This window comes from Panthera uncia, chromosome B4, assembly GCF_023721935.1.
Source record: "Panthera uncia isolate 11264 chromosome B4, Puncia_PCG_1.0, whole genome shotgun sequence".
Lineage (NCBI taxonomy): Eukaryota > Metazoa > Chordata > Mammalia > Carnivora > Felidae > Panthera > Panthera uncia.
In genome coordinates, this window is record NC_064809.1 from 5781686 (window position 1) to 5806635 (window position 24950).

Sequence of the window (24950 nt, forward strand, 5' to 3'; positions counted from 1 at the left end):
ATAAATATTAACAGACATAAACAAATTGAAATACAATAATAATGCAGGATTTTAATACCCACTTACATAAATGGATAAATCATCCAGACATAAAAAAGGAAATAGTGGCTTTGAATAACACATTTGAGATCAACTTAATAAACAGAACAGTCCATTCAAAAGAGCAGAATACATGGTCTTTTTAAGTGTACATGGAGAATTCTCCAGAATAAATGACATGTAAGTAAGCCCACTGAACAAGTTTCAATAAATTTTGAATACGGAAATTATATCAAACATCTCCCCTGGCCACAACAACAGTCTGAAACAAACTCAATTACAAGTAAAAAAAAAAACTGTAAAAAAACCACATGGAAACTAGACAACATGCTACTAAACAACCAGTGGGTAAGTGAGTAAATCAAAGAGGATATTCAAAATAATATATGGAGACAAATGAAAATGGAAACACAATGGTTCAAAATCTTTGGAACACAGCAAAAGCTTTTCTAAGAGGGAAGTTTACAGTGATACATACATACCTCAAGAAACAAAAAAATCAAATTAACAATATAATTTTACATCTAAGGAAATAAGGATATGGTAAACCAATAAAGCCGAAAGTACTAAGAGGGTACAAATAATAAAGATAAGATTGGCAATAAATGAAATAGAGACTAAAAACACAATAGAAAGGATCAATGAAACTAAGTGATGCTTCTTTGAAAAAATAAACAAAATCAATAAACATTTAGTCAATTGCATCCAGAACAAAAAGGAAAGGACTGAAGTAAAATTAGAACTGAAAGAGAAATATATCCAACACCACAGAAATAGATAGATAAAATTCCTAGAAACATACAATTTTGCAAGACTGAATCATGAAAATACACAAAATCTGAACAGACAAGTTTCTAGTAATGAAATTGAATCAGTAATCAAAAAACTTGCAGCAAACAAAATCCAGGACTAGTTGGCTTCACTGGTGAATCTACCAAATATTTATTTATTTTTTTAAGTTTATTTATTTATTTTGAGAGACACAGAGACAGTATGAGCAGGGGAGGGGAAGAGGTGGGGGGGAGGGAGAGGAAGAGAGAGAATCCCAAGTAGGCTCTGCACTGTCAGCACAGAGCCCGATGTGTGGCATGAACCCACGAAACGTGAGATCATGACCTGAGTAGAAACCAAGAGTCTGATGCTTAACTGACTAAGCCACCCAAGCAACCCTACCAAATATTTAAAGAAGAGTTAATATTTATCTTTCTAAAAATATTTCAAAAAACAGAAGATGGAGGAATACTTCAAAATTTATTATTCAAGGCCAACATAACTCTTACACAAAACCAAAGAAACCACAAAAAAAAGAAATTATAGACCAATATCTTTGGTGAATATAGATCCAAAAATCTTCAACAAAATATTAGCAAATCAAATCCAACAATATAAAAGGGTTATTCAGCAAGATCAAGTGGGGTCTATCTCAGAGATGCAAGATAGTGTGACATCTACAAATCAATGTGATACATCACAATAATAAAGGGTAAAATCATATGATCATCTCAATCGATGCAGAAAAAGCATTTGACAAAACTTAGCATCTGTTCATGATAAAAACTCAACAAAGTGGATTTAGAGGGAACATATCTCAACTAAATAAAAACCATTTATTACAGACACACGGCTAACATCATACTCAGTGGTGATCAGGATTAAGACAAGATCAGGAACAAGACACAAGACATTTTTGCCATTTTTATTCAACATAGTACTGGAAATCATAGCCACAGCGAACAGATAAGAAAAAGAAAGCCATCCAAATTTGTAAGGTACAAGTACAACTGTTAGTATTTGAAGATGAGATGATACTATATATATAGAAAGCTATGATTAGTCCGCTAGAAACCTATAGAATAAATGAATTCAGTAGTTACAGAATATAAAAATATAAAGAAATCTGTTTCACTTTTATACACTAATAATGAACTAACAGAAAAAAGAATTAAGAAAACAATCCCATTTACAATTGCATCAAAAAGCTAAAATATTTAGGAATAAATTTAACCGAGGAGGAGGAAAACCATGAATTCTGAAAACTTGTAGGACACTGATGAAAGGAATGGAAGATGACATAAACGAAGGGACAGATATTCCATGCTCATGGATTGGAAGAATATTGACGAAATGTCCATACTACCCAAATCAATCTACAATCCAATGTAATCCCTATCAAAATATTAATAGTATTCACAGATCTACAACAAATAGTTGTAAATTTGTATGGCACCACAACAGAACTCAAATAGTCAATGCAATCTTGAGAGAGGAGTAAGGCTAAAAACACAATCCTAGATTTCAAACTATACTACAAAGCTACAGTAATGAAAACAGTATGGTACCAGCACAAAACTGGACACCTATGTCAATGAAACAGAAAAGAAAGACCAGAAATAAATTCATGCTTATCCTGTCAATTATTTATGACAAAGGTCACATGAATATGCAGGGAGAAAATAAAGTGTCTTCAGTAAATGGTTTTTGGAAAACTGGATGACTGTGTGCAGAAAGAAAGAAGGAAAGAAAGAAAGAAAGAAAAAAGAAACAAAGTAGACCACTTTTTAAAAAATATACACACATACAAAATTTTAAATGGATTAAAATCTAACTGCAAGACCTGGAAACAAAGAAGACTTAAAGAAAAAACATAGGCAGTAAAATCTTGGGAAAGCAGCCTTCGCAATATTTTTCTGGATCTGTCTCATTAGGCAAAGGAAACATAAGCAAGAGTAAATATTTAGACATTAAATTATAAAACTTTTGCACAGTGAAAGAAACCAACAACAAGACAAAAAGGCAACCCACCAGGTGGAAGAAGATATTTGCAAATGATTATTCAATAAGGGGTTATTATCCAAAATATAGAAAGAACACCAAAACAACAACAACAACAACAACAACAACAACAACAACAACAACAACAACAAAACCATTTGGTTAAACAATGGGCAGAGCACTTGAACAGACATTTTCCAAAGAAAACATACCAATGGCCAATAGATACATGAAAATATGCTCAGAATTGCTACTTATTGGGGAAATGCAAATCAAAACTACAATGAGATATCACCTCACACCTGTCAGAATTGCTAGTATTGAAAAGAAATAACAACTGACTAATGTAACATTGTGTGTCAACTATACTCAGCTTTAAAATAAGAAAGAACAAATGTTGGTGAGAATATGGAAAAAATGGAACCCTCATGTCCTGTTGGCAGGAACATAAATTGGTGTAGCCATTATGGAAAAGTATAGAGATTCGCTCCCCACAATGAGATTAAAAATAGAAGTACCATATAATCTTGTAATTCTACTTCTGGGTATTTATCCAAAGAAAACAAAAACACTAATTCAAAAAGATATATGCACCCCATGTTCAATGCTGTGTTATTTACAAGAGCAAAGATGTGGAAGCCACCTAAGTGTCTATCAATAGATAAATGCTAAAGAAGTGGAGAGTGTGTGTGTGTGTGTTTGTGTGTGTATTTGGCTGATATTTGGCATACGTATATAACATATTTTTCCATATTCTATAATATATGTTATATATGTATATTCATATATATGTATATAATATATGTTATGTATATGTATATATGTATGTATATGTTATATATATAACATGCTATATATATGTATATATGTATATATATAACATGGTATATTTATGTATATGTTATATACATATGTACATATACATATATATATATATATATATATATATATATATATATATAGTATATATATAAATTAGATCTTGCCATTTGCAACAACATGGATGGACCTAGAGGGTATTAGGCTAAGTGAAAGAAGTCAGACTTAGAAAGGCAACTACTATATGATTTTACTTTTATGTGGAATACTAAACAGAAAACAAATATATAAACTAACAACAACAGAAAGGGACTTATAAATAAACTGGTAGCTGCCTCAGGTGAAGATTTATATGGATGGGCAAAATAGGAGAAGGAGATTAAGAAGTATAAACTTCCAGTTATAAGTCACAGGGAACAAAAGTTCATTATAGGGAATATAGTTAATAATATTGTAATACCTTTGTATTTGTGCGCGCACACACACACACACACACACACACACACACACACATCCATCCATCCATCCTGGTACTGAGAAACCAAAAATCTACAGTAGCATAGATATACACAAAGTAAAGAGAAAAGAACCCAAACATAACACTAAATAAAACCATCAAATCACAAGGAAAAATACCAAGAAAAAAAAAAGCTACAAAAACAACCATAAAACAACAAAATAGAAGTACGTATCCATTAACAATTAATTTAAATGTAAATGGTCTAAATGTTCCAATCAATAGACCTAGGATAGCTGAATGGATTAAAAAAAGGACCGGCTTATGTGCTGCCCCACAAGAAACTCACTTCAGATCTAAAGACAGACAGACTGAAAGTAAAGGGATGGAGCAGTACTTCTATCAGTCAAAACAGGCTTAAACGCTGTTAGAAAACACACATGCACGCGCGTGCACACATACACACACACACCATTACCAAATAATAAAGGGATCCATCTAAGAAGAGTCTATAACATTCATAAATATTTATGTACCCAACATGGAGCACCTGTGTGTAATAAGTAAATATTAACAAAATATAAAGGAGAAATTGATAGCAATACACTTGATAATAATACCATAAGAATAGGAGACTTTAATACACCACCTCTATCAATGGAGACATCATCCTGACAGAAAAGCAATAAGAAAACATTGGCATTAAATGATACACATTAGACCGGATGGACTTAATTGATAATACAGAAAATTTAACCTAAAAGCAACAAAATATACATTATTTTCAAGTGTACATGGAAAATTCTATAGGACAAATCATATGTTTGGTCACAAAAGGAATCTCAACAAATTCAACAACAATGAAATTGTATCAAGTATCTTTTCCAGCACAATAGTATGAAACTAGAAAGCAACTACAGAAGGAAAGTGGAAGACATACAAAACAGGGAGACTAAACAACATGTTATTAAACAACCAATGGGTCAACAAAGAAATAAGGGGAAATACAAAAATACCTGGAAACAAATGAAAATGGAAAAACAACTTTCTAAAATCTCTGGGAGCCCCACCAAAAGAAATTATAAAAGTTTTAGTAATACAGGTCTACCATAAGAAACAAGAAAAATTCCAAAATAAATAATTTAACTTCACACATAAAGGAACTAGAAAAAAAGCAAAACACAAAGTTAGTAGAAAGAAAGAAATTAAATAAAGATCAGAATGTAAATAAATGGAATAGAGACTAAAAAAAAACTGTAGAAAAGATTAAAAAAAAACTAAAATCTGGTTCTTTGAAAAGATAAAATTGATATCCTCTGGCCAGACTCATCAAGAAAAAGTTGAGGGGCCAAAATAAAATCAGAAATGAGAGAAGTTACAACTGACCACAAGAATATAAAGGATCATAAGAGAGTACTATGAAGAATTGTACACCAACAAATTGAAAAACCTAGAAGAAATGGATAAGTTCCCAGAAACACACAACATTCTGAGACTGAATTAGAAAGATATAGAAAATCTAGATAGACTGATTTTAAGTAATGATGAACCAATAATTTAAAAACTCCCCCAAAGTACCAGTCTAAGACCAGATGGCTGATGAATTTGACCAAATATTAGAGAAGAGTTAGTACCTATCCTTCTCAAATCATTCAAAAACAATCAAAGAACACTTCATTTTACAAGGCCAGCATTACCCTGAAACCAACCCCCCAACACACACACACACACACACACACACACACACACACGAAATTATAGATATCTCTGATGAATATGGATTCAAAAATCTTCAACAAAATTTCATCAAACTGAATTCAATAACACATTTAAAAGATCACTCACCACAATCAACTGGGATTTATTCCAGGATGCAAGCATAGTTCAACATCCATAAATCAATGTGATACATCACATTAACAAAACAAAGGATAAAAATCACATGATTGCCTCAACAGATACAGAAAGAGTATTTAACTAAACTTAACATCCTTTTGGGATAAAAATTATCAACAAAATGGGTATAAAAGAATGTACCTCCACATAAAAGAGACCATATAAGACAAACCCACAGTTAACATTCTACTCAATGGTAAAAAGCTATAAGCTTTTCCTATAAGATCAGGAACAAGACAATGATACCAATTTTCACTTCTTTTATTCATCATAGTATTGTAACTTTTAGCCAGAGCAATAAGTCAAGAAGAAGAAACAAAAGGCATCCAAACTGGAAAAGAATAAAACCATGATTTGCAGATGAGATACTATATACACAAAACTCTACAGACTCCACCAGAAAACTATTAGATGTAATAAATGAATTCAGTAAAGTCACAAGATACAAGATTAACATATAGGAACTGGTTGCATTAGTTACTATACACTAATAATGAGCTATCAGAAAGAGAAATTAAGAAAGCAATCCCATTTACAATGCATCAAAAAGAATAAAGTACCTAGGAATACATTTAATCAAGGAGGTGAAATACCTATACTCTAAAAACTATAAAACACCAGTGAAAGAAATTGATGAAAATACAAATAAATGGCAAGATATACCATGCTCATCAATTGGAAGAATTAATATTGCTAAAATGTCCATACTACCTAAAGCTATCTACAGATGCAATACAATCTCAATCAAGATACCAACAGTATTTTTCACAGAACTAAAACCAAAAATTCTGAAATTTGTATGGAAGCACAAAAAACTCCAAATATCCAAAGCAATCTTGAGAAAGAAGAAAAAAGCTGGAGGTATCACAATCCCAGATTTCAAATTATACTACAAAGCTATCATAATCAAAACAGCATGGCACTGGCCAAAAACAGACACATAAATGAAGAGAATAGAACAGAGATCCCAGGTATGAACTCACACACTTATGGTCAATTAATCTATGACAAATGAGGGAAAAATATACAAGGGAAAAGATATTGCCTTCAATAAGTAGTGTTGGGAAAACTGGACCACTATCTTGCACTATATAGAAAAAAAATTCAAAATGGATTAAGGGCTTGAACATAACACCTACAACTATAAAACTCTTACATGAGAACATAGGCAGTAAGCTCTTTGACATCTGTCTTAGCAATATATATATATATTTTTTTGACCAGTATCATCAGGCAAGGGCAACAAAAGCTAAAATAAACAGATGGGATTACATCAAACTGAAAAGATTTTGTACTGTGAAGGAAACCATCAAGAAAGTGAAAAAGCAACCTACTGAATGGGAGAAGATATTTTCAAACCATATATCTGATAAGGTGTTAATATACAGAATATATAAAGAGCTTACACAATTTATTATTAAACACCCCCCAAACAATTGTTTTAAAAAATGGGCATAGGACTTGAGTAAATACTTCCCCAAGGAAGACATACAGATGGCCAATAGGTATGTGAAAAGATTTTCAACATCACTAATTGTCAGGGAAATACAAATGAAAATCACAAATCAAAATCACCTCACACCCATAGATTGGCTACTTGTCAAAAAGACAAGAAACAAGTGTTGGTGAGGATGTGGAAAAAAGGAAAGAACCCTTGTGCACCATTGGTGGGAATGTAAATTGGTGTAGCCACTATGGAAAACAGTATGGAGTTTCCTCAAAAAGTTAAGAATAGAACTACCCTATGACCCAGCAATTGCACTTCTGGATATTTATCCAAAGAAAACAGAAACACCAATTTGAAGAAACATATGCACCCTTATGCTCATTTTGGCATTATTTATAATAACCAAGATATGGAAGCCACCTAAGTGTCCATTGATAGGTGAATGGATAGAGAATATGTGAGATTATCTATCTATCTAGATATCACACACATATACATATAATAGATATCTAGATATCACACACACATATAATAGAACATTGCTCAGCTGTAAAAACAAATGAAATGTTGCTGTCTGTGACAACATGGGTGAACCTAGAGGGTATTATGCTAAGTGAAATAAGTCAGAGAAAGACAAATACTGCGTGATCTCATTTATATATAGAATCTAATAAAATAAAACAAAACAGAAACTGACAAAGATACAGGAAGCAAACTGTGAGTTATCTGAATGGGGAGGGGTTGGGAGAGGTGAGTAGAAATAGGTAAAGGGTATTAAGAGATACAGACTTTCAGTTATAAAGTAAGTAAGTCATGGGGATGTAATGCTTAGCATAGAAAATATAGTTAATGATACTCTAATAACTTTGTATGGTGACGGATGGTAATTAGGCTTATGAGGATCATTTTGTAATGTATAAAAATATTGAATCAGTATGATATACACTTGAAACTAATAGAATATTGCATGTCAATTATACTTCAATAAAAACAATAATAAATAACAAGTGAAAAACTGTCTTCAGAATCTCCTGAATAATTGGCATTCAATGGGCTGGGCTCTTTGTAGGTAGAAAGCCAATGAATAACTTTTCCTAAAAATAACAATTCTCCAGAAGAGTAAATAGTTCATGTATGTTACCTAATATCTACACTAGTGTGCAAAGGTAACTGTCATTTCCTTAAGAAAGGCAATTTCCAAAATGCCCCCCACAGCCAATCATTCAGTTCAATTATTGCTTTCTATATTCACCTGTGGTATTTAATTGGTTATTCTGTTTGACACGCAAAATCTGAACAATAAATCAGGACATCCCCAAAACAACTCAGTATCCTTGGGAAAGTATCGTGCAAGATTTCTGTCCCTCATCCCTCATTTCTTAGAAATAAGAAAGCACTCCCATTCCTTGAAACCTAAGTAGTGAGCCAGTCACTTTTACATTTGATATACACATTCTCTACCACTTCTCCCCAGGCATTGACTTCTCTGGTTTTGGTAAAACATCACAGCTGCATGGAACCTTAAGAGCATCTCCTATGAGACAAAAAGGAGCAAACACTGCCTGGAGCTCTGATAGACAAGCACAAGAAGGAAAATACTGGTATTTTCTACAAAGCAGCATTCAGAAGAGCTTTTCCTAGAAGACACAAAAACAATTATACATACAGATATATATATATGTGTGTGTGTGTGTGTGTATGTGTGTGTATACACATGCACAGCTGGGAGAAAGTACCAGATGAAATGTGATTACATCATGCTTCTAGAAGCCTGGTCTTAGGTGTATTTAGTAGTTTGATACAAGCCTTACAATATTTCTAGAGAAAAAGTAAGATCATGTATCCCATGATGCACAGAAAATCTGGAACGCAGATTAGGAGTGCATGGCAAAGCCCTCACCTTGTGTTTCGGTAACATATTGACAGATATTTATGATCTCCAGGAGGACATTTCTGGGAGAAAAATCTCTCTAACTCATTATCAGAAATCCCAAATGCCTTCTTGCTGCAGAAAATGAGCCTACCTTATTATTATCCCTTCATTCCTTTATGCTTTCTCTTGAAACCAACCACACCTCTTACTGCCCAAGACCCTTTCTCCCTACTCATATTCTAATTTCTAGTTTCTCTCAGCTCTGGAATGTAGAGTCTGCACTGTGCAGTTTCATACCACTCACCACCATTAGAAGTATCTCTCTTTCCCCTCTAGTATTACAGTATGAAATTCCTGAGGTCAGGAACTATATTATATATTTCCATATCCTCTGTGGTGCTTTGGATACTATATATGATTATTAAGGTGTATTTAGTAGTTTGATACAAGCCTTACAATATTTTATTGTCCTTTAAAAATACTTACAAAAATAATCTCATTTCTCTTTTTCTTATCTACGTGTATTTATGCATTTATTCCTTCATTAAACATTTGTTGAGCATCTACTGGGGACTGGAGAAGTAGTGATAAAAGGCCTAGTTGCCATCCACATGTTCCGACAGATTCCCATGGTTTCCCCACTACTGCTTTCCGTGACTGGGGCAGCTTACACGCCTTCTGTTACTTATACTTACATCAAGGTAGAACATTATCATGTAGACTTGAAATGGAATAAGAGAATAAAGTCTTCATGCTCTTTGGGTCTTAACCACACAGTCCCACATGGGTCTGCTTATTATTCTAGGCCATGTACAAGGCGGAAGTGTGAAAGAGAGTAAACAAGGAAAAGCAAATCATAATGCTGGTGCATGAAGACCGGTCCATAAGGATGTTCACGTCAGTGTTATTTAAATCAGAACAGAAAGTTAGAAATGTTCTAGCGAGATAAATCACATTGTAGAATATTCATAGATGTGAGGAAATGTATATAAGAGAGTGTTGAAAATACCAGTTGCAGAACAGTAGGTATTTACAATGGGTTTCTATTTTTTCAAATTTTTTAATTTATTATTTTTGAGAGTGAGCAGAGGAGCTGCAGAGAGAGGGAAGGAGAGAGAGAGGATCTGAGGTGGGCTCTGTGCTGACAGTTGAGAGCCCAATGTGGGGCTCAAACTCATGAACCATGAGATCATGACCTGAGCTGAAGTTGGACACTTAACTCACTGAGCCACCCAGGCACCCCCATTTCTATTTTTAATTTTACAAAATCCACTGAGTGAAAAAGTCTAGAAGGTTAAACTTCAAAGTATTAGTGGTGAGTATACCGAGATGGTGAGATTATAAATGATTTTCTTCATTAATTTTCCCAATTTTCTAAAATGATCCTGAATAGTTTTTGGTCTGAAAAAAGAGGCAGTTGAATTTTTCTTTTAATTTTTAACGTTTTTCATTTTTGAGAGACAGAGCACGAGTAGGAGAGGGGCAGAAAGAGAGGGAGACACAGAATTCGAAGCAGGCTCCAGGCTTTGAGCTGTCAGCACAGAGCCTGATGTGGGGCTTGAACTCACGAAGCGCAAGATCATGACCTGAGCCGAAGTCAGATGCTTAACCGACTGAGCCACCCAGGTGTCCTGAATTTTTTTTTTTAAGGCATAAAGAGAACAGGAAGAGAATCCTCCCAGAATAAGAGCACCTTCTGACAAAATTTACCTTTTTACCTCACTGCTCAGGCCTTGCTCACTGATAGCCCACTGTATGGGCTGTTTCTCTGTGGCCCATATATATGAAAATAACAGTACACACGCATTTTGACCTACTGTCCAACTTTTGTCTCCTCAAATACACATATGGTAGCTGAACAAACAGTGTCATGTATTTCTCCGTCACAAAGCACTGCTTTGTCAAGCAAGGCACAGGCTGCCTAGAATCCTGGTTGTTACAGAAGTTAAACCAAATTCTAAAAAACAAGCGAAAAGACAAACCCAGAAGGAAAGCCCCTTCTCAACAGACTATGTTAAACAATTCATGTTTGGAGAAGAAGAAGTTTGTTTGGACAGATGGAAGGTGAGCTGAAAGGTAAAGAAAAATATGGGGACAGTTCCCCACATGTCCCAAGGGGGGCACCACCAGAGGCCCCCCCCCCCCCCCCCCCCCGCTTAGACAGGCACATTTGCTAGGCAAGAGGTGGATGAAGTGTTGTCTGAGCAGAAGTCTTACCTTGGTCTGGAATGTACAGAACATGTGCGTTAGGAACGGATGCTCCCAGGCCAAGGAGAGAACTCTCTTCTCTACCATTGTGCACTCAACATCATCGTCCATCAAAACCACATCTTTCTTTAAGGCTTTTATTGCAAAAAATTGATTGGTCTTCTTGAACTCTGCTAGGAAGACCTAGAAGCAAAGGTAAGAAGTAACTTTATTTTAGAATTTGGTCTCACTCATTAAAGAAGAGACCATGTCCTGAGATCTGTGTTGGGCGAAACAAAGAGGATTTCTTCTCCAACCCCCTCCTTCCCCTTGACAGGGACAAAATAGAGCACTCCATTGATCAGGGATATTACCTAGGAGTTTCACACTTGCTGTGTACCTTTCCAAGGCATTCACAAAACTACTGTACAATTGGATGGGTTATTCTCAGGCCCTGAAAATTTCTGTGTAAAAAAGTATGACCTGTCTGCCCAGGGACCTGAGTAAATTTATAATATAAATTCCCAGACACTAAGTGCATATTGAAGAAAGCAGCAGCAAGTAGCAGAGAGGAGGACCTGATTATACTTGAAACATCAGTGCAAATGAGCATAAAACTCAGCTCTGAGTTTTACCCAGTTTTTCAGGGTGAAACTATAATACAAGGGGAATAGAGTTTTCCTCATGTGCCTAAAAAGTATACACCATTTCATCTGATGGCATAGACCTAAGGCCATTTTTCGGACCTACTATGTGTCAGACACTCTGCTACCCTTTACATGTGCAATCTAATTCTTAGCTCAGAACTCTCTGCAAGACAGGTAGTAATAATAAAAAGAGCGAACTTCAAAGAGGAATTTCACTTGCTCAAATTCATGGAGCTCCTCAGTGGAAAAATCTAACTCCAAGTTTACTTTTTCTACTGGATTTCATGACTTATATGAAAGGACACCAGATGGCACATAATGGGGAGTTTCTACAACTTGTACTTTTGCAAATGATGCAGCAACAGATGACTGACAGTTGTGAGGACGTGGCATTTGGAAATAGAAAACTCCAGCCTGGGTCTCTTTTCACAGACATTTACTAGCTGTGGGAATGTGGATAAACCAATTAACCTCTCTGGGCTTCAGTTTCCTAATGTGTAAAAGAGATAATTGTCATGACATTCTCTAACTTGCAGGACCATCGTGAATATCAAATGGCTACCACATGGGAAAGTGGTTTAGAAACTATAAAATGCTCTCTAAATGACAGTTATTAAGAATACTTGTCATTTGTTTCTTGACTTTTAGGGAATGTCGAAGTCAATGACACTAAACCAGTACTGAAAATGCACGTGTCTATGTTTAAAAATAATATGGTGCAGATAGCTAGCTTTGGGGTAGCTGGCTTGACAGAGGGCATAGAACTTACGAGAAGGCAGGCAAATGGATGATGTGCATATACCCAGAAAACAATGCTATTTTTTTCTGGACTGCAAAGTACATTGAGATAAGAATATGGAGGCTACCATTTTGTTGAGAAACCATACTTCCTGTATAAAGCCAAAAGAAAGAAGAAAAACAAATTTTGGAGTGTTCTTAATGTTGTGAGAAAGGGAAATATGGCTACTCCATTTTGCTTTTGTGTTTCATTCTCCTTTCCAGGGGCCCCATGGCCCATCCTCTTCAGTCTGTAGGGACTCAGGGTCCTGATGGCAAGAGCATACTGTTTTGGACATAGAACAGAAGACACCCTAAGGCTCTCAGTGTCCTTTGGGATATTTTACGAAGGCTTGTAGGTTTAACTTAATGTCTTTCTTATTAACCTTGTTCAAATATAGAAACCCACATGGGAACAAAGAATGATAAACATTTCATTAACAATTAAAAGTAGTCTTTTGGTAATTGTTTCTTTCCATAAAACATCCCCAAACCAGCCATAGCCGAAGAAGCTGAAAAGGCAATTTCCATCTCTATAATGGGCTTTCAATTTTTGGTAACAGGTTATAATTGCACATTAATTGGTACTAAATTATAATGAAGACTGGCTTTAAAATTGCTTATTACACAGATTAACAGCAAATGAGCCTGCTGTGTTTCATATTATTGTGGAAATGAACTCAAAGAATTAATGGATATCAGCTAGTTTGCAGGGCAGAATGCATTTTGCCAAAAGCAATGCACTGATGTTTAAATCCAACCCGATTGCGGCACAACGTCATTCAGCTGTGGTGATGCTTATTTGCATTCTAGTTTACTATTAAATAAACTGGGTGAATTTCCCAAAGTCTGGCGAGCAGGTGCAGAGCATATTGCTGGCCTTGGATACACAAATTTATAGAATGGTAGTTTCTGGCTAAAATTTTCCTAGGAGTTTCATCCAAGAATGTACAACAATGAAGGGAACAATTAATACAGTAGATACCCTTGGCATCTAGAATAACCTCAAGGCCTATGTTCCATGGTATCCCTCTTTACGTTCGCGAACTTGAAAATTATTTTCCATCACTGACGGTTGATGGTTAAATTATGTCATCTTCCTCCTTTTCTTCTCGTCTTCTGTGACTGACAGAGACAGCCCGTAACTTGAGTGTGTGGCAGGAAGAATTTAGAGGAGGGACTTTCCCCCGTGAAACTTTTCTCATGACTCTCCAGCTACAGCTTTGTTATGAACTGAATTGTGCCCCCTCCAAAAAAATGTGCATGCCAAAGCCCTAAACCCTAGTACCTCAGCATGTGACTATATTTGGAGATATGGTCTTTACAAAGGTAATCAACTTAAAATAAGTTCACTGGGGGGCTAGTGTCCTTGTAAGCAGAGATTAGGACACAGATACAGGGGGACGACCATGTGAGGACACAGGGAGAAGATGGCCATTTACAAGCCAAGGAGAGAGACCTCAGAAGAAATAACCCTATCAACACCTAGGTCTCAGACTTCCAACCTTCAGAATGATAAGAAAACCAATGTCTGGTGTTTGAATCACTCAGTCTGTGAGACTTTGTTACATTATTCCTAGCAAACTAATGCAAGACTGAAGACATTTGCTAGGAAAAAAATTGCATTCAATGTAAAACAACTCTCCAAGTTTGAGAAAGTAGCAAAAGAGAAATAACAACCAAAAAAAAAACCTGTATGAAATAGAAACTATAGACACTGGCTGAGGCAGCTTCCCGTTTCTTTGATATCCATATACATCACACTCATAAGTGTATGGGATATACACCTTTGAAGCAAAATGGCTTGGGAACAATGATTCCCAGGAAGCAGAGGCCACTATCCCCTAGAGTTCCAGATTTCCTTTTAATCAGACCTCTCTCTACCCAGTCAAAAAATGCACAGGAATGCTCTCTACACACCCACAACCTGCTCTGCTCCAATGAGTTCAGGAGCTTTGCTTTTCAATTCCTGTTAGTTGGTCTGTAGAATTCTACAGCATGGTATCATACCTTGCCAAAACTTCCTTTCCCCAACATTTTGTGCAAGATAAAATCCTCAATTTTTAGCTTCATATGTAGAGATGGTCTTTCTATGTTCGGTTCAGGTTCTGGACGATGGCGTATGTTCTCCATCCCATCCAAAGGAGACTCCCAAGAGATTCCCTGAGGCTCTGAAAATAGCAAGCCAGTGGTTAAAAGTAAACAAGGAACAATGGAGGGGGCATTTTAGCTACTTTGAGAACACTTTCTCTTCCACTTCCCACTCTGAGGCTCCATCCACAAAAATTGGGGGGAAAGGTCCCCTGCAGGGCAAAGACAGCACCTTCCTCCTGTGAGCCTGGAATTTGGGGCGTGGACTGCATCTCTTATCTACTCAACTGACTGGGAGAAATTTCATTTTAAGGAACATTCCAATCAGCAGAAGTCCATACATGCAAAACACATGAGCGCTTTAAATAATGTCAAATCATGGACAAATAGAGATTTTAACCAAATTTGAGGAAAAATGATTCTCAGCTACTTGCATGGCTCACAGGCTCAGTGGCATTGATTCCTGTGGCTTCCACGTGAGGGATCAGGAAATGAAAAGCAGATCACTGAAGATCTGAATCACATCATCTATCCCCGTATTCAAGGTCAGCCAATTTATTCCTCACCCAATGACAGAACAGGTGCAGAAAGCTTTTTGGAACCTTCCTCCTACCCCCTTATAACATTTCTTTCCTTTTTTATTGAAATACATTTGACACACCATATTGTGGTAATTTAAGGTGTCCAACATGTTGACTTGATACATTTATATATTGTGATACGATTGCTATTTTACAGCACCTCTAGCATATCACATAATTTTGTGTCTTCTTTGTGGCTGGAATGACCTTTTTTATTTTCAGTCTCTAAATTTAACTTTCATCTTCTCCTTAAGTCCAAGGAAAATAATTATAGGAACTGCCCATGTTTTGAAAGCTTGCATTTGTCACTTTGCTTTTGTGAAAGATCTACATCACTACCTGTTTTTGCCAACCAAAAAAACAAACAAACAAGCAAACAAAACTGGACAGGATTTTCTCTTTTACAGAAAAAAGAAAAGTGCAAACAACATTCAACATTGGTGTTGCAGTGAGCAGACAGAGCCAGTGCACCAGAGCAGTGAGAGTGGTGCCATCCAGCCCCTTACCCGGGATCTGCACTCAGCACCTCGGCATCCAGCTGCCAGAGCTTTGAACTGTGTGAGCATCTGGGCCTCCATTAGCAACATGTGTTCTAAGCTATCAGAAAGCCTAAGGTGGTTTTTGGTTCAGGGAATACTCAAAAATTGTTCCATGTAAATTAATGGTAATTTATGCCATTCTGGCTTCCAAAAGAGTTCATAGGGAGTCATGAGGAAGATGGCAGAGTAGAAGGATTACCTCATCCCCTGGGCACACCAAAGTAACAGCTACATCCCTACAACTAACACAGAAAATGACCTGAAGACTGGCAGAACAGACCTTCCACAGTTGACTATAGACAGGAGGCCACACTGAGAAAGATAGAAGGGGCAGAGACGTGGTTGGGAACCCAACCCCTGTGAGTCTAGCCACAAATGGGAAGGGCACCGCAAGCACAAGGAAGCCAGAGGATCAGACGCCATAGAAGGCATCCCTGGCATGGGGAACCTGTACTGGGAAGACAAGTCTCAATAACATTTGGCTTTGAAAAACAGTGGGGCTTAAAATTAGGAGCTTTAAAAATCAGCCAGGCTTAACCCTGGAAAGGGCAGGAGGGTGATAGGAAACTGAGTACCTACCATAAAGAACGTAAAGAACCACCATAATACCTTGACCCAAGACAGCACAGAAGCAGCAGTTTAAAAAGTTCTGGGAGGTATAGATGAAGGAGATTTATTGACTACTCTTAGAATGAGTGCTGGAGGGTCAGGGATCTTCCCTTTCCTAAGCCTAGATAGCCATCTATCTTGCAAGTACCATGTGCCCTGCCCTAGCACTCACCTGTGGACCTGCTCCATTCAATCTGTACACCCTCCAAAGCAGATATTGCCCCACCACCCCCAACTGGAAGCCCCAGTAGGGATCAGTACCACTCCAAAGCAATTCTTCCTCTGGGGTTTAGGGGAGATAACCCCACACACCAGGCACCCACAGTGCCAACAGCTCAGTCTCTAAGGGCAATCCCTGCCCCTCAATGTACCTGCAGCAGTGACAGAGATGCTAACTGCAGACAGATAGGCTGACTACTGGCCCCACACACCAACAGCCCCACGACAGCTTCAGACAGGCCTCTCGACAGCATGGGGAATAAATCTTGCCCTGTGTACCCACAGCAGGCAAAGTGGATCAGTGCATCCAGCTGGGCTACAGACAGTTATGGCTCAGCCTCAATAGTAGGATGTCCACAGCCCACCCAGGGACACCTCTAGAGTTCCTAATTCTGGTGGCCAGGGGAATTGAATTACATGACACCAATGGACTTCTTCTGATCAAGGCCACCACCTTCAAGACCAAGAGATGTAGCTGAATTACCTAATACATAGAAACTAACACAGACAGACAAAATGGGGAGATGGAGGGATACGTCTCAAATGAAAGAATAAGATAAAAATCACAGTTAAAAAGCAAAATGAAATGGCAATAAACAATTTGCTTGATAAAGAATTCAAGGGAGTAGCCATAAAGACACACACTGGGCTTGAGAAAACAGTAGATGAGCTCAGTGAGAACCTCATTAAAGATGCAGAAAATATAAAAAAGAACCAGTCAGAACTGAAGAAGATGTAACTGAAAGAAAAAAATACACTAGAGGGAATCAACAGCAGGGAATGCAGAAAAACAGGTCAGCAATCTGAAAGAGAGAATAATGGAAGGCAACCAAGCTGAACAGCAGAAAGAAAAAAAAGAGCAATAAAAAATAAGAATAAGTTAAGGAACTCAGCAACACCATCAAGCATAACATTTGCATTATAGAGAATGGGAAGGAGAAGAGAGAGAAAGGGGGGCAGAAAATTTATTTGAAGAAATAATATCTGGAAACTTCCCTAATCTGCAGAAGGAAAGAGCCATTCACATCCAGGATGCACAGAGAGCCCCAAACAAGGTGAACCCAAGGTGGTCCACACTGAAACACATAATAATTACAATGGCCAAAAGTAATGATAAAGAGAGAATCTTAAAAGTGGTAAAAGTACACAGTTACATACAAGAGAAATCTCATAAGGCTATGAGCTGATTTTTCAGCAGAAACTTTTCAGGCCAGGAGGGAGTGCATGATATATTCAAAGTGCTGAAAGAAGGCGCACCTGGATGGTTCAGCCAGTTAAACGTCTGACTCATGGTTTCAGATCAGGTCATGATCTCAGAGTCATGTGATGGAGCACCACACTGGGCTGCATGCTGAGCATGGGGTCTGTTTAAGATTCTCTCTCTCCCTCTACCCCTCCCCCATGCTTTCGTTCTCTCTCTAAACACACACACACACACACACACACACACAACAAAACAAAACAAAACAAAACAAACAAAAAACAACCAAACAAAATCTAAAGTGCTGAAAGAAGAAAACCCACAACCAAGAATACTCTATCCAGCAAGGCTATCATTCAGAATAAAAGAGAGAGAAAGAGTTTCCCAGACAAACAAAAGTTAAAGGAGTTCATCATCACTAGGCCAGCTTTATAAGAAACTTCGAAGGGAATTCTTTAAGTGAAAATAGAAGGCCATAATTAAAAGAAAATTATGAAAGGATGAAATTTCACTGATAAAAGCAAATGTATATTAAAGGTAGATTAATTACTTATAAAGTGAAAAGGCTGGTTAGAACACAAAAGTAGTAAAATTATATCTACAAACATTAGCCAAGGTATTCACAAAATAAAAAGATGTAAAACATGACATCATATACATAAAAGGTGGGGCAGGGGTAAGAATTTAGTGCTTTTAGAATGTGTTTGAACTTAAGTGTCCATCAACATAGTATAGACTGTTGTACACATAAGAGGTTATATATGAACCCAATAAACACAAATCAAAAACCAATGGTAGATACACAAAAAATAAAGGGAAAGGAATCCAAGCATAACACTAAAGAAAGTAACCAAATCACACTGAAAGAGAGCAATGGGAGAAGGAAAGAAGAAAAATACAAAAATAGCCAGAAGAATTAACAAAATGGCAAGAAGTACACACCTATCAATAATTACCCTAAAGGTAAATGTACTTCATACTCTAACCAAAAGACAGACGGTGACTGAATGGATTAAAAACAAAAGACAAACAAAAAAACAAGACCCATCTATATGCTGCCTACAAGGGACTCATAGCCCTAAACACACACACAGACTGAACGTAAAGGGATGAGAAAACATACTTTGCAGATGGAAGCAAAAAAAAAAAAAAAAAAAAAAAAAAAAAAAACAAAAAGCTGGGATAGCAATGCTTGTATCAGACAAAATAGACTTTAAAACAAAGACTGGATCAAGAGACAAAAAAGGGCACTACATAATGATAAACGGATCAATCCAATAAGGGGACATAAAATTGTAAAAATGTATGTCCACAGTATTGGAATACTAAATTACATAAAGCAAATATTAGGGATATAAAGGGAGAAATTGACAGTAGTACAATGATACCAGGGACTTCAATACCCCACTTACATCAATGGATAAATCACCCAGACAGAATGTCGATAAGGAAACAGTGACTTTGAACATGTTAGACCAGATTGACCTAACAGACATGTATAGAATATTCCATCCCAAAGCAGCAGAATACACATTCTTCTCAAATGCATGTGGAGCATTCTCCAGAATACATCACATGTTAGGCAACAAAAAAGTGTCAATAAATTTAGGGAGACTGAAGCTATAGCAAGTCTCCATTCCAACCACAATGGTATGAAACTAGAAACCAACTACAAGAAAAAAATCTAAAAAGCCCCACAAACACACAGAGCTAAACAACATGCTCCTAAACAATGCATAGGTCAACAAATCAAAGAAAAAAATCAGAAAATACATGGAGACAAATAAAAATGAAAAAACAATGATCTATAATCTTTGGGACACAGTAAAAGTAGTTCTAAAAAGAAACTTCAGAGCAATACAGGCCTACCTCAGAAAACAAGCAAAATCTGAAATAAACAACCTAACCTTACACCTAAATGAGCTGGAAAAAAAAAAAAAAACCCAAAGATAGTGGAAGGAAGGAAATAATAAAGAGTACAAGAGAGGTTGCCTGGGTGGCTCAGTCTGACTTCGGCTCAGGTCACGATCTCACAATTTGTGAGTTTGAGCCCCACGTCAGGCTCTGTGCTGACAGCTCAGAGCCTGGAGCCTGCTTCCGATTCTGTGTCTCCCTCTCTCTGCCCCTCCCCTGCTCGTGCGCTCGCTCTCTCTCTCGCTCTCTCTTAAAAATAAATAAATAAATAAATAAATAAATAAATAAATAAAGAGTTAATACCTATTCTTCTCAAACTATACCAAAAACAGAAGAGGAAGGAAAACTTCCAAATTCATTCAATGAGGCCAGGATTACCCTGATACCAAAACTACAAAAAAAGAAAACTGTAGGCTAATATCTCTGATTAACACAGATGCAAATATCTTTAAAAAATATTAGCAAACTGAACTCAGCAATACATTAAAAAAAGTCATTCATCACAATCAAGTGAGTTTTATTGCAGGGATATAAGAGTAGTTCAGTATTTGCAAATCAATCAATGTGATATACCATATTAAAAAGAGGAAAGATAAAAAACACATGGTCATCTCAATAGATGCAGAGAAACCATTTGACAAAATACAACATACCTTAATGATAAAAACTCTCAACAAAGTGGGTTTAGAGGGAATACCCCAACGTAATAAAGACCATACATAACAAACCCACAGCTAACACCATACTCAATAGTGAAAAACTAAAAGTTTTTCTCTAAGATAAGGACAAGATAAAGATGTCCACTCAAGCCACTTTAATTCCACACAGTGCTAGAAATCCTAGCTGCAGCCATCACATAAGAAAAAGGAATAAAAGCCATCAGAATTGATAAGGGAAAAGTAAAACTGTCACATTTGCAAATGACATATATTTGGAAAAACCTAAAGACTGCACCAAAAAACCTATTAGAACTGAAAATGCAAAGTCAAAGAATACAAAATTAATATACAGAAATGTGTTGCATTTCTGTACACTAATAACAGAGTAGCAGAAAGAAAAACTAAGAAAACAATCCGAATTACAATTGCATCAAGAAGAATAAAGTAAAAGGAAGAAACTTAACCAAGGAGGTGAAACCTGTACTTTGAAAACTATAAAACATTGACTAAAGAAATTGAAGTGACAGAAACAAATGGAAAGATATTCTGTGCTCAGGGATTGGAAGAATTAACATTGCTAAAATGTCCATACTACCCAAAGCACTCTACAGATTCAGTTTAATCCCTATCGATATACCAAGAGCATTCTTCACAGAACTAGAGTAATATTAAAATTTGTATGGAATCACAAAGACCTTGAATAGCCAAAGTGATCTTGAAGAAGAACAAAGCTGGAAGTATCATAATCACAGATTTTAAGATATACTACAAAGCTATAATAATCAAAACAGTATGGTACCAGCACAAAAGCAGACATATATATCAGTGAAACAGAATAGAGCTCCCCTAAATAAACCCACACCCATATGGTCAGTGAATCTATGACAAAGGAGATAAGAATACACAGTGGGGAAAAAGAGTTTTTTTTTTAACAGTCCTTTCAACAAATGGTGTTGGGATAACTGAACAGCTATATGCAAAAGAACAAAACTGGACCTCTTTCTTAAACCACACACAAAACTAAATTTACAGTGGATTAAGACCTATGTATGAGACCTTAAACCATAAAACTTCTAAAGGAAGACACAGGTAGTAATATCTTAGACATCAGTCTTAGCAACATATTTATGGATGTGTCTCCTAGGCAAGGGAAAGGAAAGCAAAAATAAACTATTGGGACTATACCAAAATAAAAAACTTTTGCACAGCAAAGGAAACCATAAACAAAACAAAAAGGCAAGGTAGTGAATGGGAGGAGATATTTGCAAATGCTATATCTGATGAGGGATTTATATGCAAAATATATAAAGAACTTGTACAACTCAACACCGAAAAAAAAAACAGATTAAAAAATGGCCAGAGGATCTGAACAGACATTTTTCCAAAGAAGACATACTAATGGCCAACAGACACATGAAAAGATGCTGAACATCATCAATCATCAGGGAAATGCAAATAAAGATCGCAATGAGGTATCATCTTATGCCAGTCAGAATGGCTAGTATCAAAAAGACAAGAAATAGCAACAGCTGGTGAGGATGTGGAGAAAAAGAAACAGTATGGTGGCAGTGGGAAAGCAAACTGGTCCAGCCACTGTGGAAAACAGTAGGAGGTTCCGCAAAAAATTAAAAATAGAACTACCATGCAATCCAGTAATTGCACTACTGGGTATTTACCTAAAGAAAATGAAAACACTAGTTCAAAAAGATATACACATTCCTATGTTTATTGCAGCATTATTTACAATAGCCAAGATATGGAAGCAACCCAAGTGTCCATCAACAGATGAGCGGATAAAGAAGCTATGATATATATACAAGGGAATATTAGCCATAAAAAGGAATGAGATCTTGCCACTGTGACAACGTGGATGGATGTGGAGGGTATCATGGTAAATGAAATAAGACAGAGAAAGACAAATACCATACAATTTCACTTATATGTGGAATCTAAAAAACAAAACAAAACCAAACATTCTTTTTTTTTTTAATGTTTATTTATTTTTGAGACAGAGAGAGACAGAGCATGAACGGGGGAGGGTCAGAGAGAGGGAGACACAGACTCTGAAACAGGCTCCAGGCTCTGAGCCATCAGCACAGAGCCCGATGCGGGGCCTGAACTCGAGGACCGTGAGATCATGACCTGAGCCGAAGTTGGACGCTTAACTGACCAAGCAACCCAGGCGCCCCCCAAAACATTCTTTTTTTTTTTTTTTTAATTTTTTTTTTAAACGTTTTTTATTTATTTTTGGGACAGAGAGAGACAGAGCATGAACGGGGGAGGGGCAGAGAGAGAGGGAGACACAGAATCAGAAACAGGCTCCAGGCTCTGAGCCATCAGCCCAGAGCCCGACGCGGGGCTCGAACTCACGGACCGCGAGATCGTGACCTGGCTGAAGTCGGACGCTTAACCGACTGCGCCACCCAGGCGCCCCAAAACATTCTTAAATATAGAGAATAAACTGGTGGTTGCCACAGGGGAGGTGGGTGGGGGAGCGCGTGAAATAAAGGGGATTAAGAGGTATAAAATTCCAGTTACAAAAAAATAAGTCACAGAGATGAAAAGCACAGCATAAGGGATACAGTCAGTAACAATATAATAACATCATCATGGTGACAGAAAAACTTGGAGTAATGTACAGAATTATTGAATCAATATGTTGTACACCTGAAACTAAGTCACACTGTATGTTAACTATACTTCAATTAAAAAAAAAAAAGGTTTCACAGGAATAGTCTACTTTAGAATAGTGAGGAAAACCTATATTTTATAATGTATGTTGAAACTATTCATCTCCCGGATTCATGTGGGCATATCTTCTCATGAACTACTTTCAGAAAGTAGGCTGGGGGACTTCCATGATGTCATGTATGTTGCACTAGTCTTCCCTTTTCTACTTTTAACCTTCCCCCAAAAGGCTCAAAGGTATAGAATAGGATGGCCTACTGTGACATTCCCACCATTGAAATTCATGGTAGATTTATTTTGCAAAACCTTTTAACAGTGACAGGAAGTAACATTCTAAAAATAAGGAAACGTTTGCAGCCCTACTGTAGACCTATATCCCATTCTCTCCCTGCCCTCACCTCCCACCCTCTTACAAAGGTTTCCTAATGGGGCATATTTTGGTTTCACTTCCAAGAAGTAGGAGCCTCCCACCTATCAGACCAGGTAAATGGAGAGTTGAAATCTAGAGGACTCCATTAGGGCTGACCAAGATTAATTGCTGACAATGATTCTACCGAGGATCAGGATAGCTACCTTTTTTCCCAGATGCTGGTACACACGGCAGCCTTGCTTCACCTTTTATGGAGCACGGGAGACCAATTTCAACGGGACCTTCTCTGAAGATGTGTTCACTATCTCTTAAGCAGCGAGCCTAGATTATAAACAAAGAGTCAGACCACCCACCTACCCACCCGCTACGGCCCCATCAGCTCAGCCTGCTGCCCTCGGGGATGAGATCCGTTTAAGAATCCTAAATGCATAGATATCCAACATCCTTCTTTCCCTCAGCATTCTTTTAGGATCTCACATGCTGTAAGAGTCTACCTATTATATTTTATACACGAACAGGCACATATTCACTTCCTTCATACTTTTCCAGGGGCTAACTGGTTTCTCCTGTACTATCTACATCATTTGGTCACAATTAAGAATGGAAGGTTAATGGATGGAAAGAGAGCTTACAAAGGCAACACCAAGAGGGTTTGTTCTTAGATACAAAAATTCAATTCTAGTCCTAGTGCATGTGAGTAAACGGCAAGGCAAAAGTTGCCCTCGACTCAGTGTTCCGTGCACATTTTAGGGATGATTCTAGCCAGTAGATAGGTACAAAGCTGGTAATGAATCCTCAATGATTTCAATGAATTTGTTTCTGCCCCTGCTCATGCCACAAATAATTTAAGATCCTAAAAATATAATACAAATGCATGAAGTAAATCAATATCTCCGAGTGTGGATATGGGCATAAGGATGAAAGTCAGAGGCAAGGCAAATGCTCAGAAACAGACTCCATATTGCTCCACAGATCAAAGGGAAGGAGGACTCGAGTAGTCCTTGCTGAGTTGAAACTGGAGGAACTTAACCTAAAAGCCTTTCCTACCTGTTGAGTGCTCTCAATCATTGCCAGTGCTTCGGCCATCAGCTTCTGATTTATGCCACAAAGGTTGGCCACCTTTGTCTGGCATCTGTGATGTACGTTCATACCACATGCTGCAAAG

At 37.0% G+C, this 24950-nt stretch overlaps 2 protein-coding genes across 4 annotated transcripts in view; one reads left to right on the forward strand and one right to left on the reverse strand.

Moving 5' to 3' along the window:
• The window catches only part of PFKFB3 (6-phosphofructo-2-kinase/fructose-2,6-biphosphatase 3), a 952670-nt gene that overhangs the window by 414865 nt on the left and 512855 nt on the right, over positions 1-24950 (forward strand). The gene's annotated exons all lie outside the window — the stretch shown is intronic.
• Positions 1-24950, reverse strand: part of PRKCQ (protein kinase C theta) — a 185928-nt gene that overhangs the window by 83006 nt on the left and 77972 nt on the right. For both annotated transcript variants that reach the window (XM_049626790.1, XM_049626789.1), the window contains exons 9-12: positions 24833-24942; positions 23989-24106; positions 14925-15085; positions 11521-11694 (exon numbers count right to left, since the gene is read on the reverse strand). In XM_049626790.1, the coding sequence (XP_049482747.1) occupies positions 11521-11694; positions 14925-15085; positions 23989-24106; positions 24833-24942 (563 nt within the window). The remainder of the gene's footprint in view (positions 1-11520; positions 11695-14924; positions 15086-23988; positions 24107-24832; positions 24943-24950) is intronic.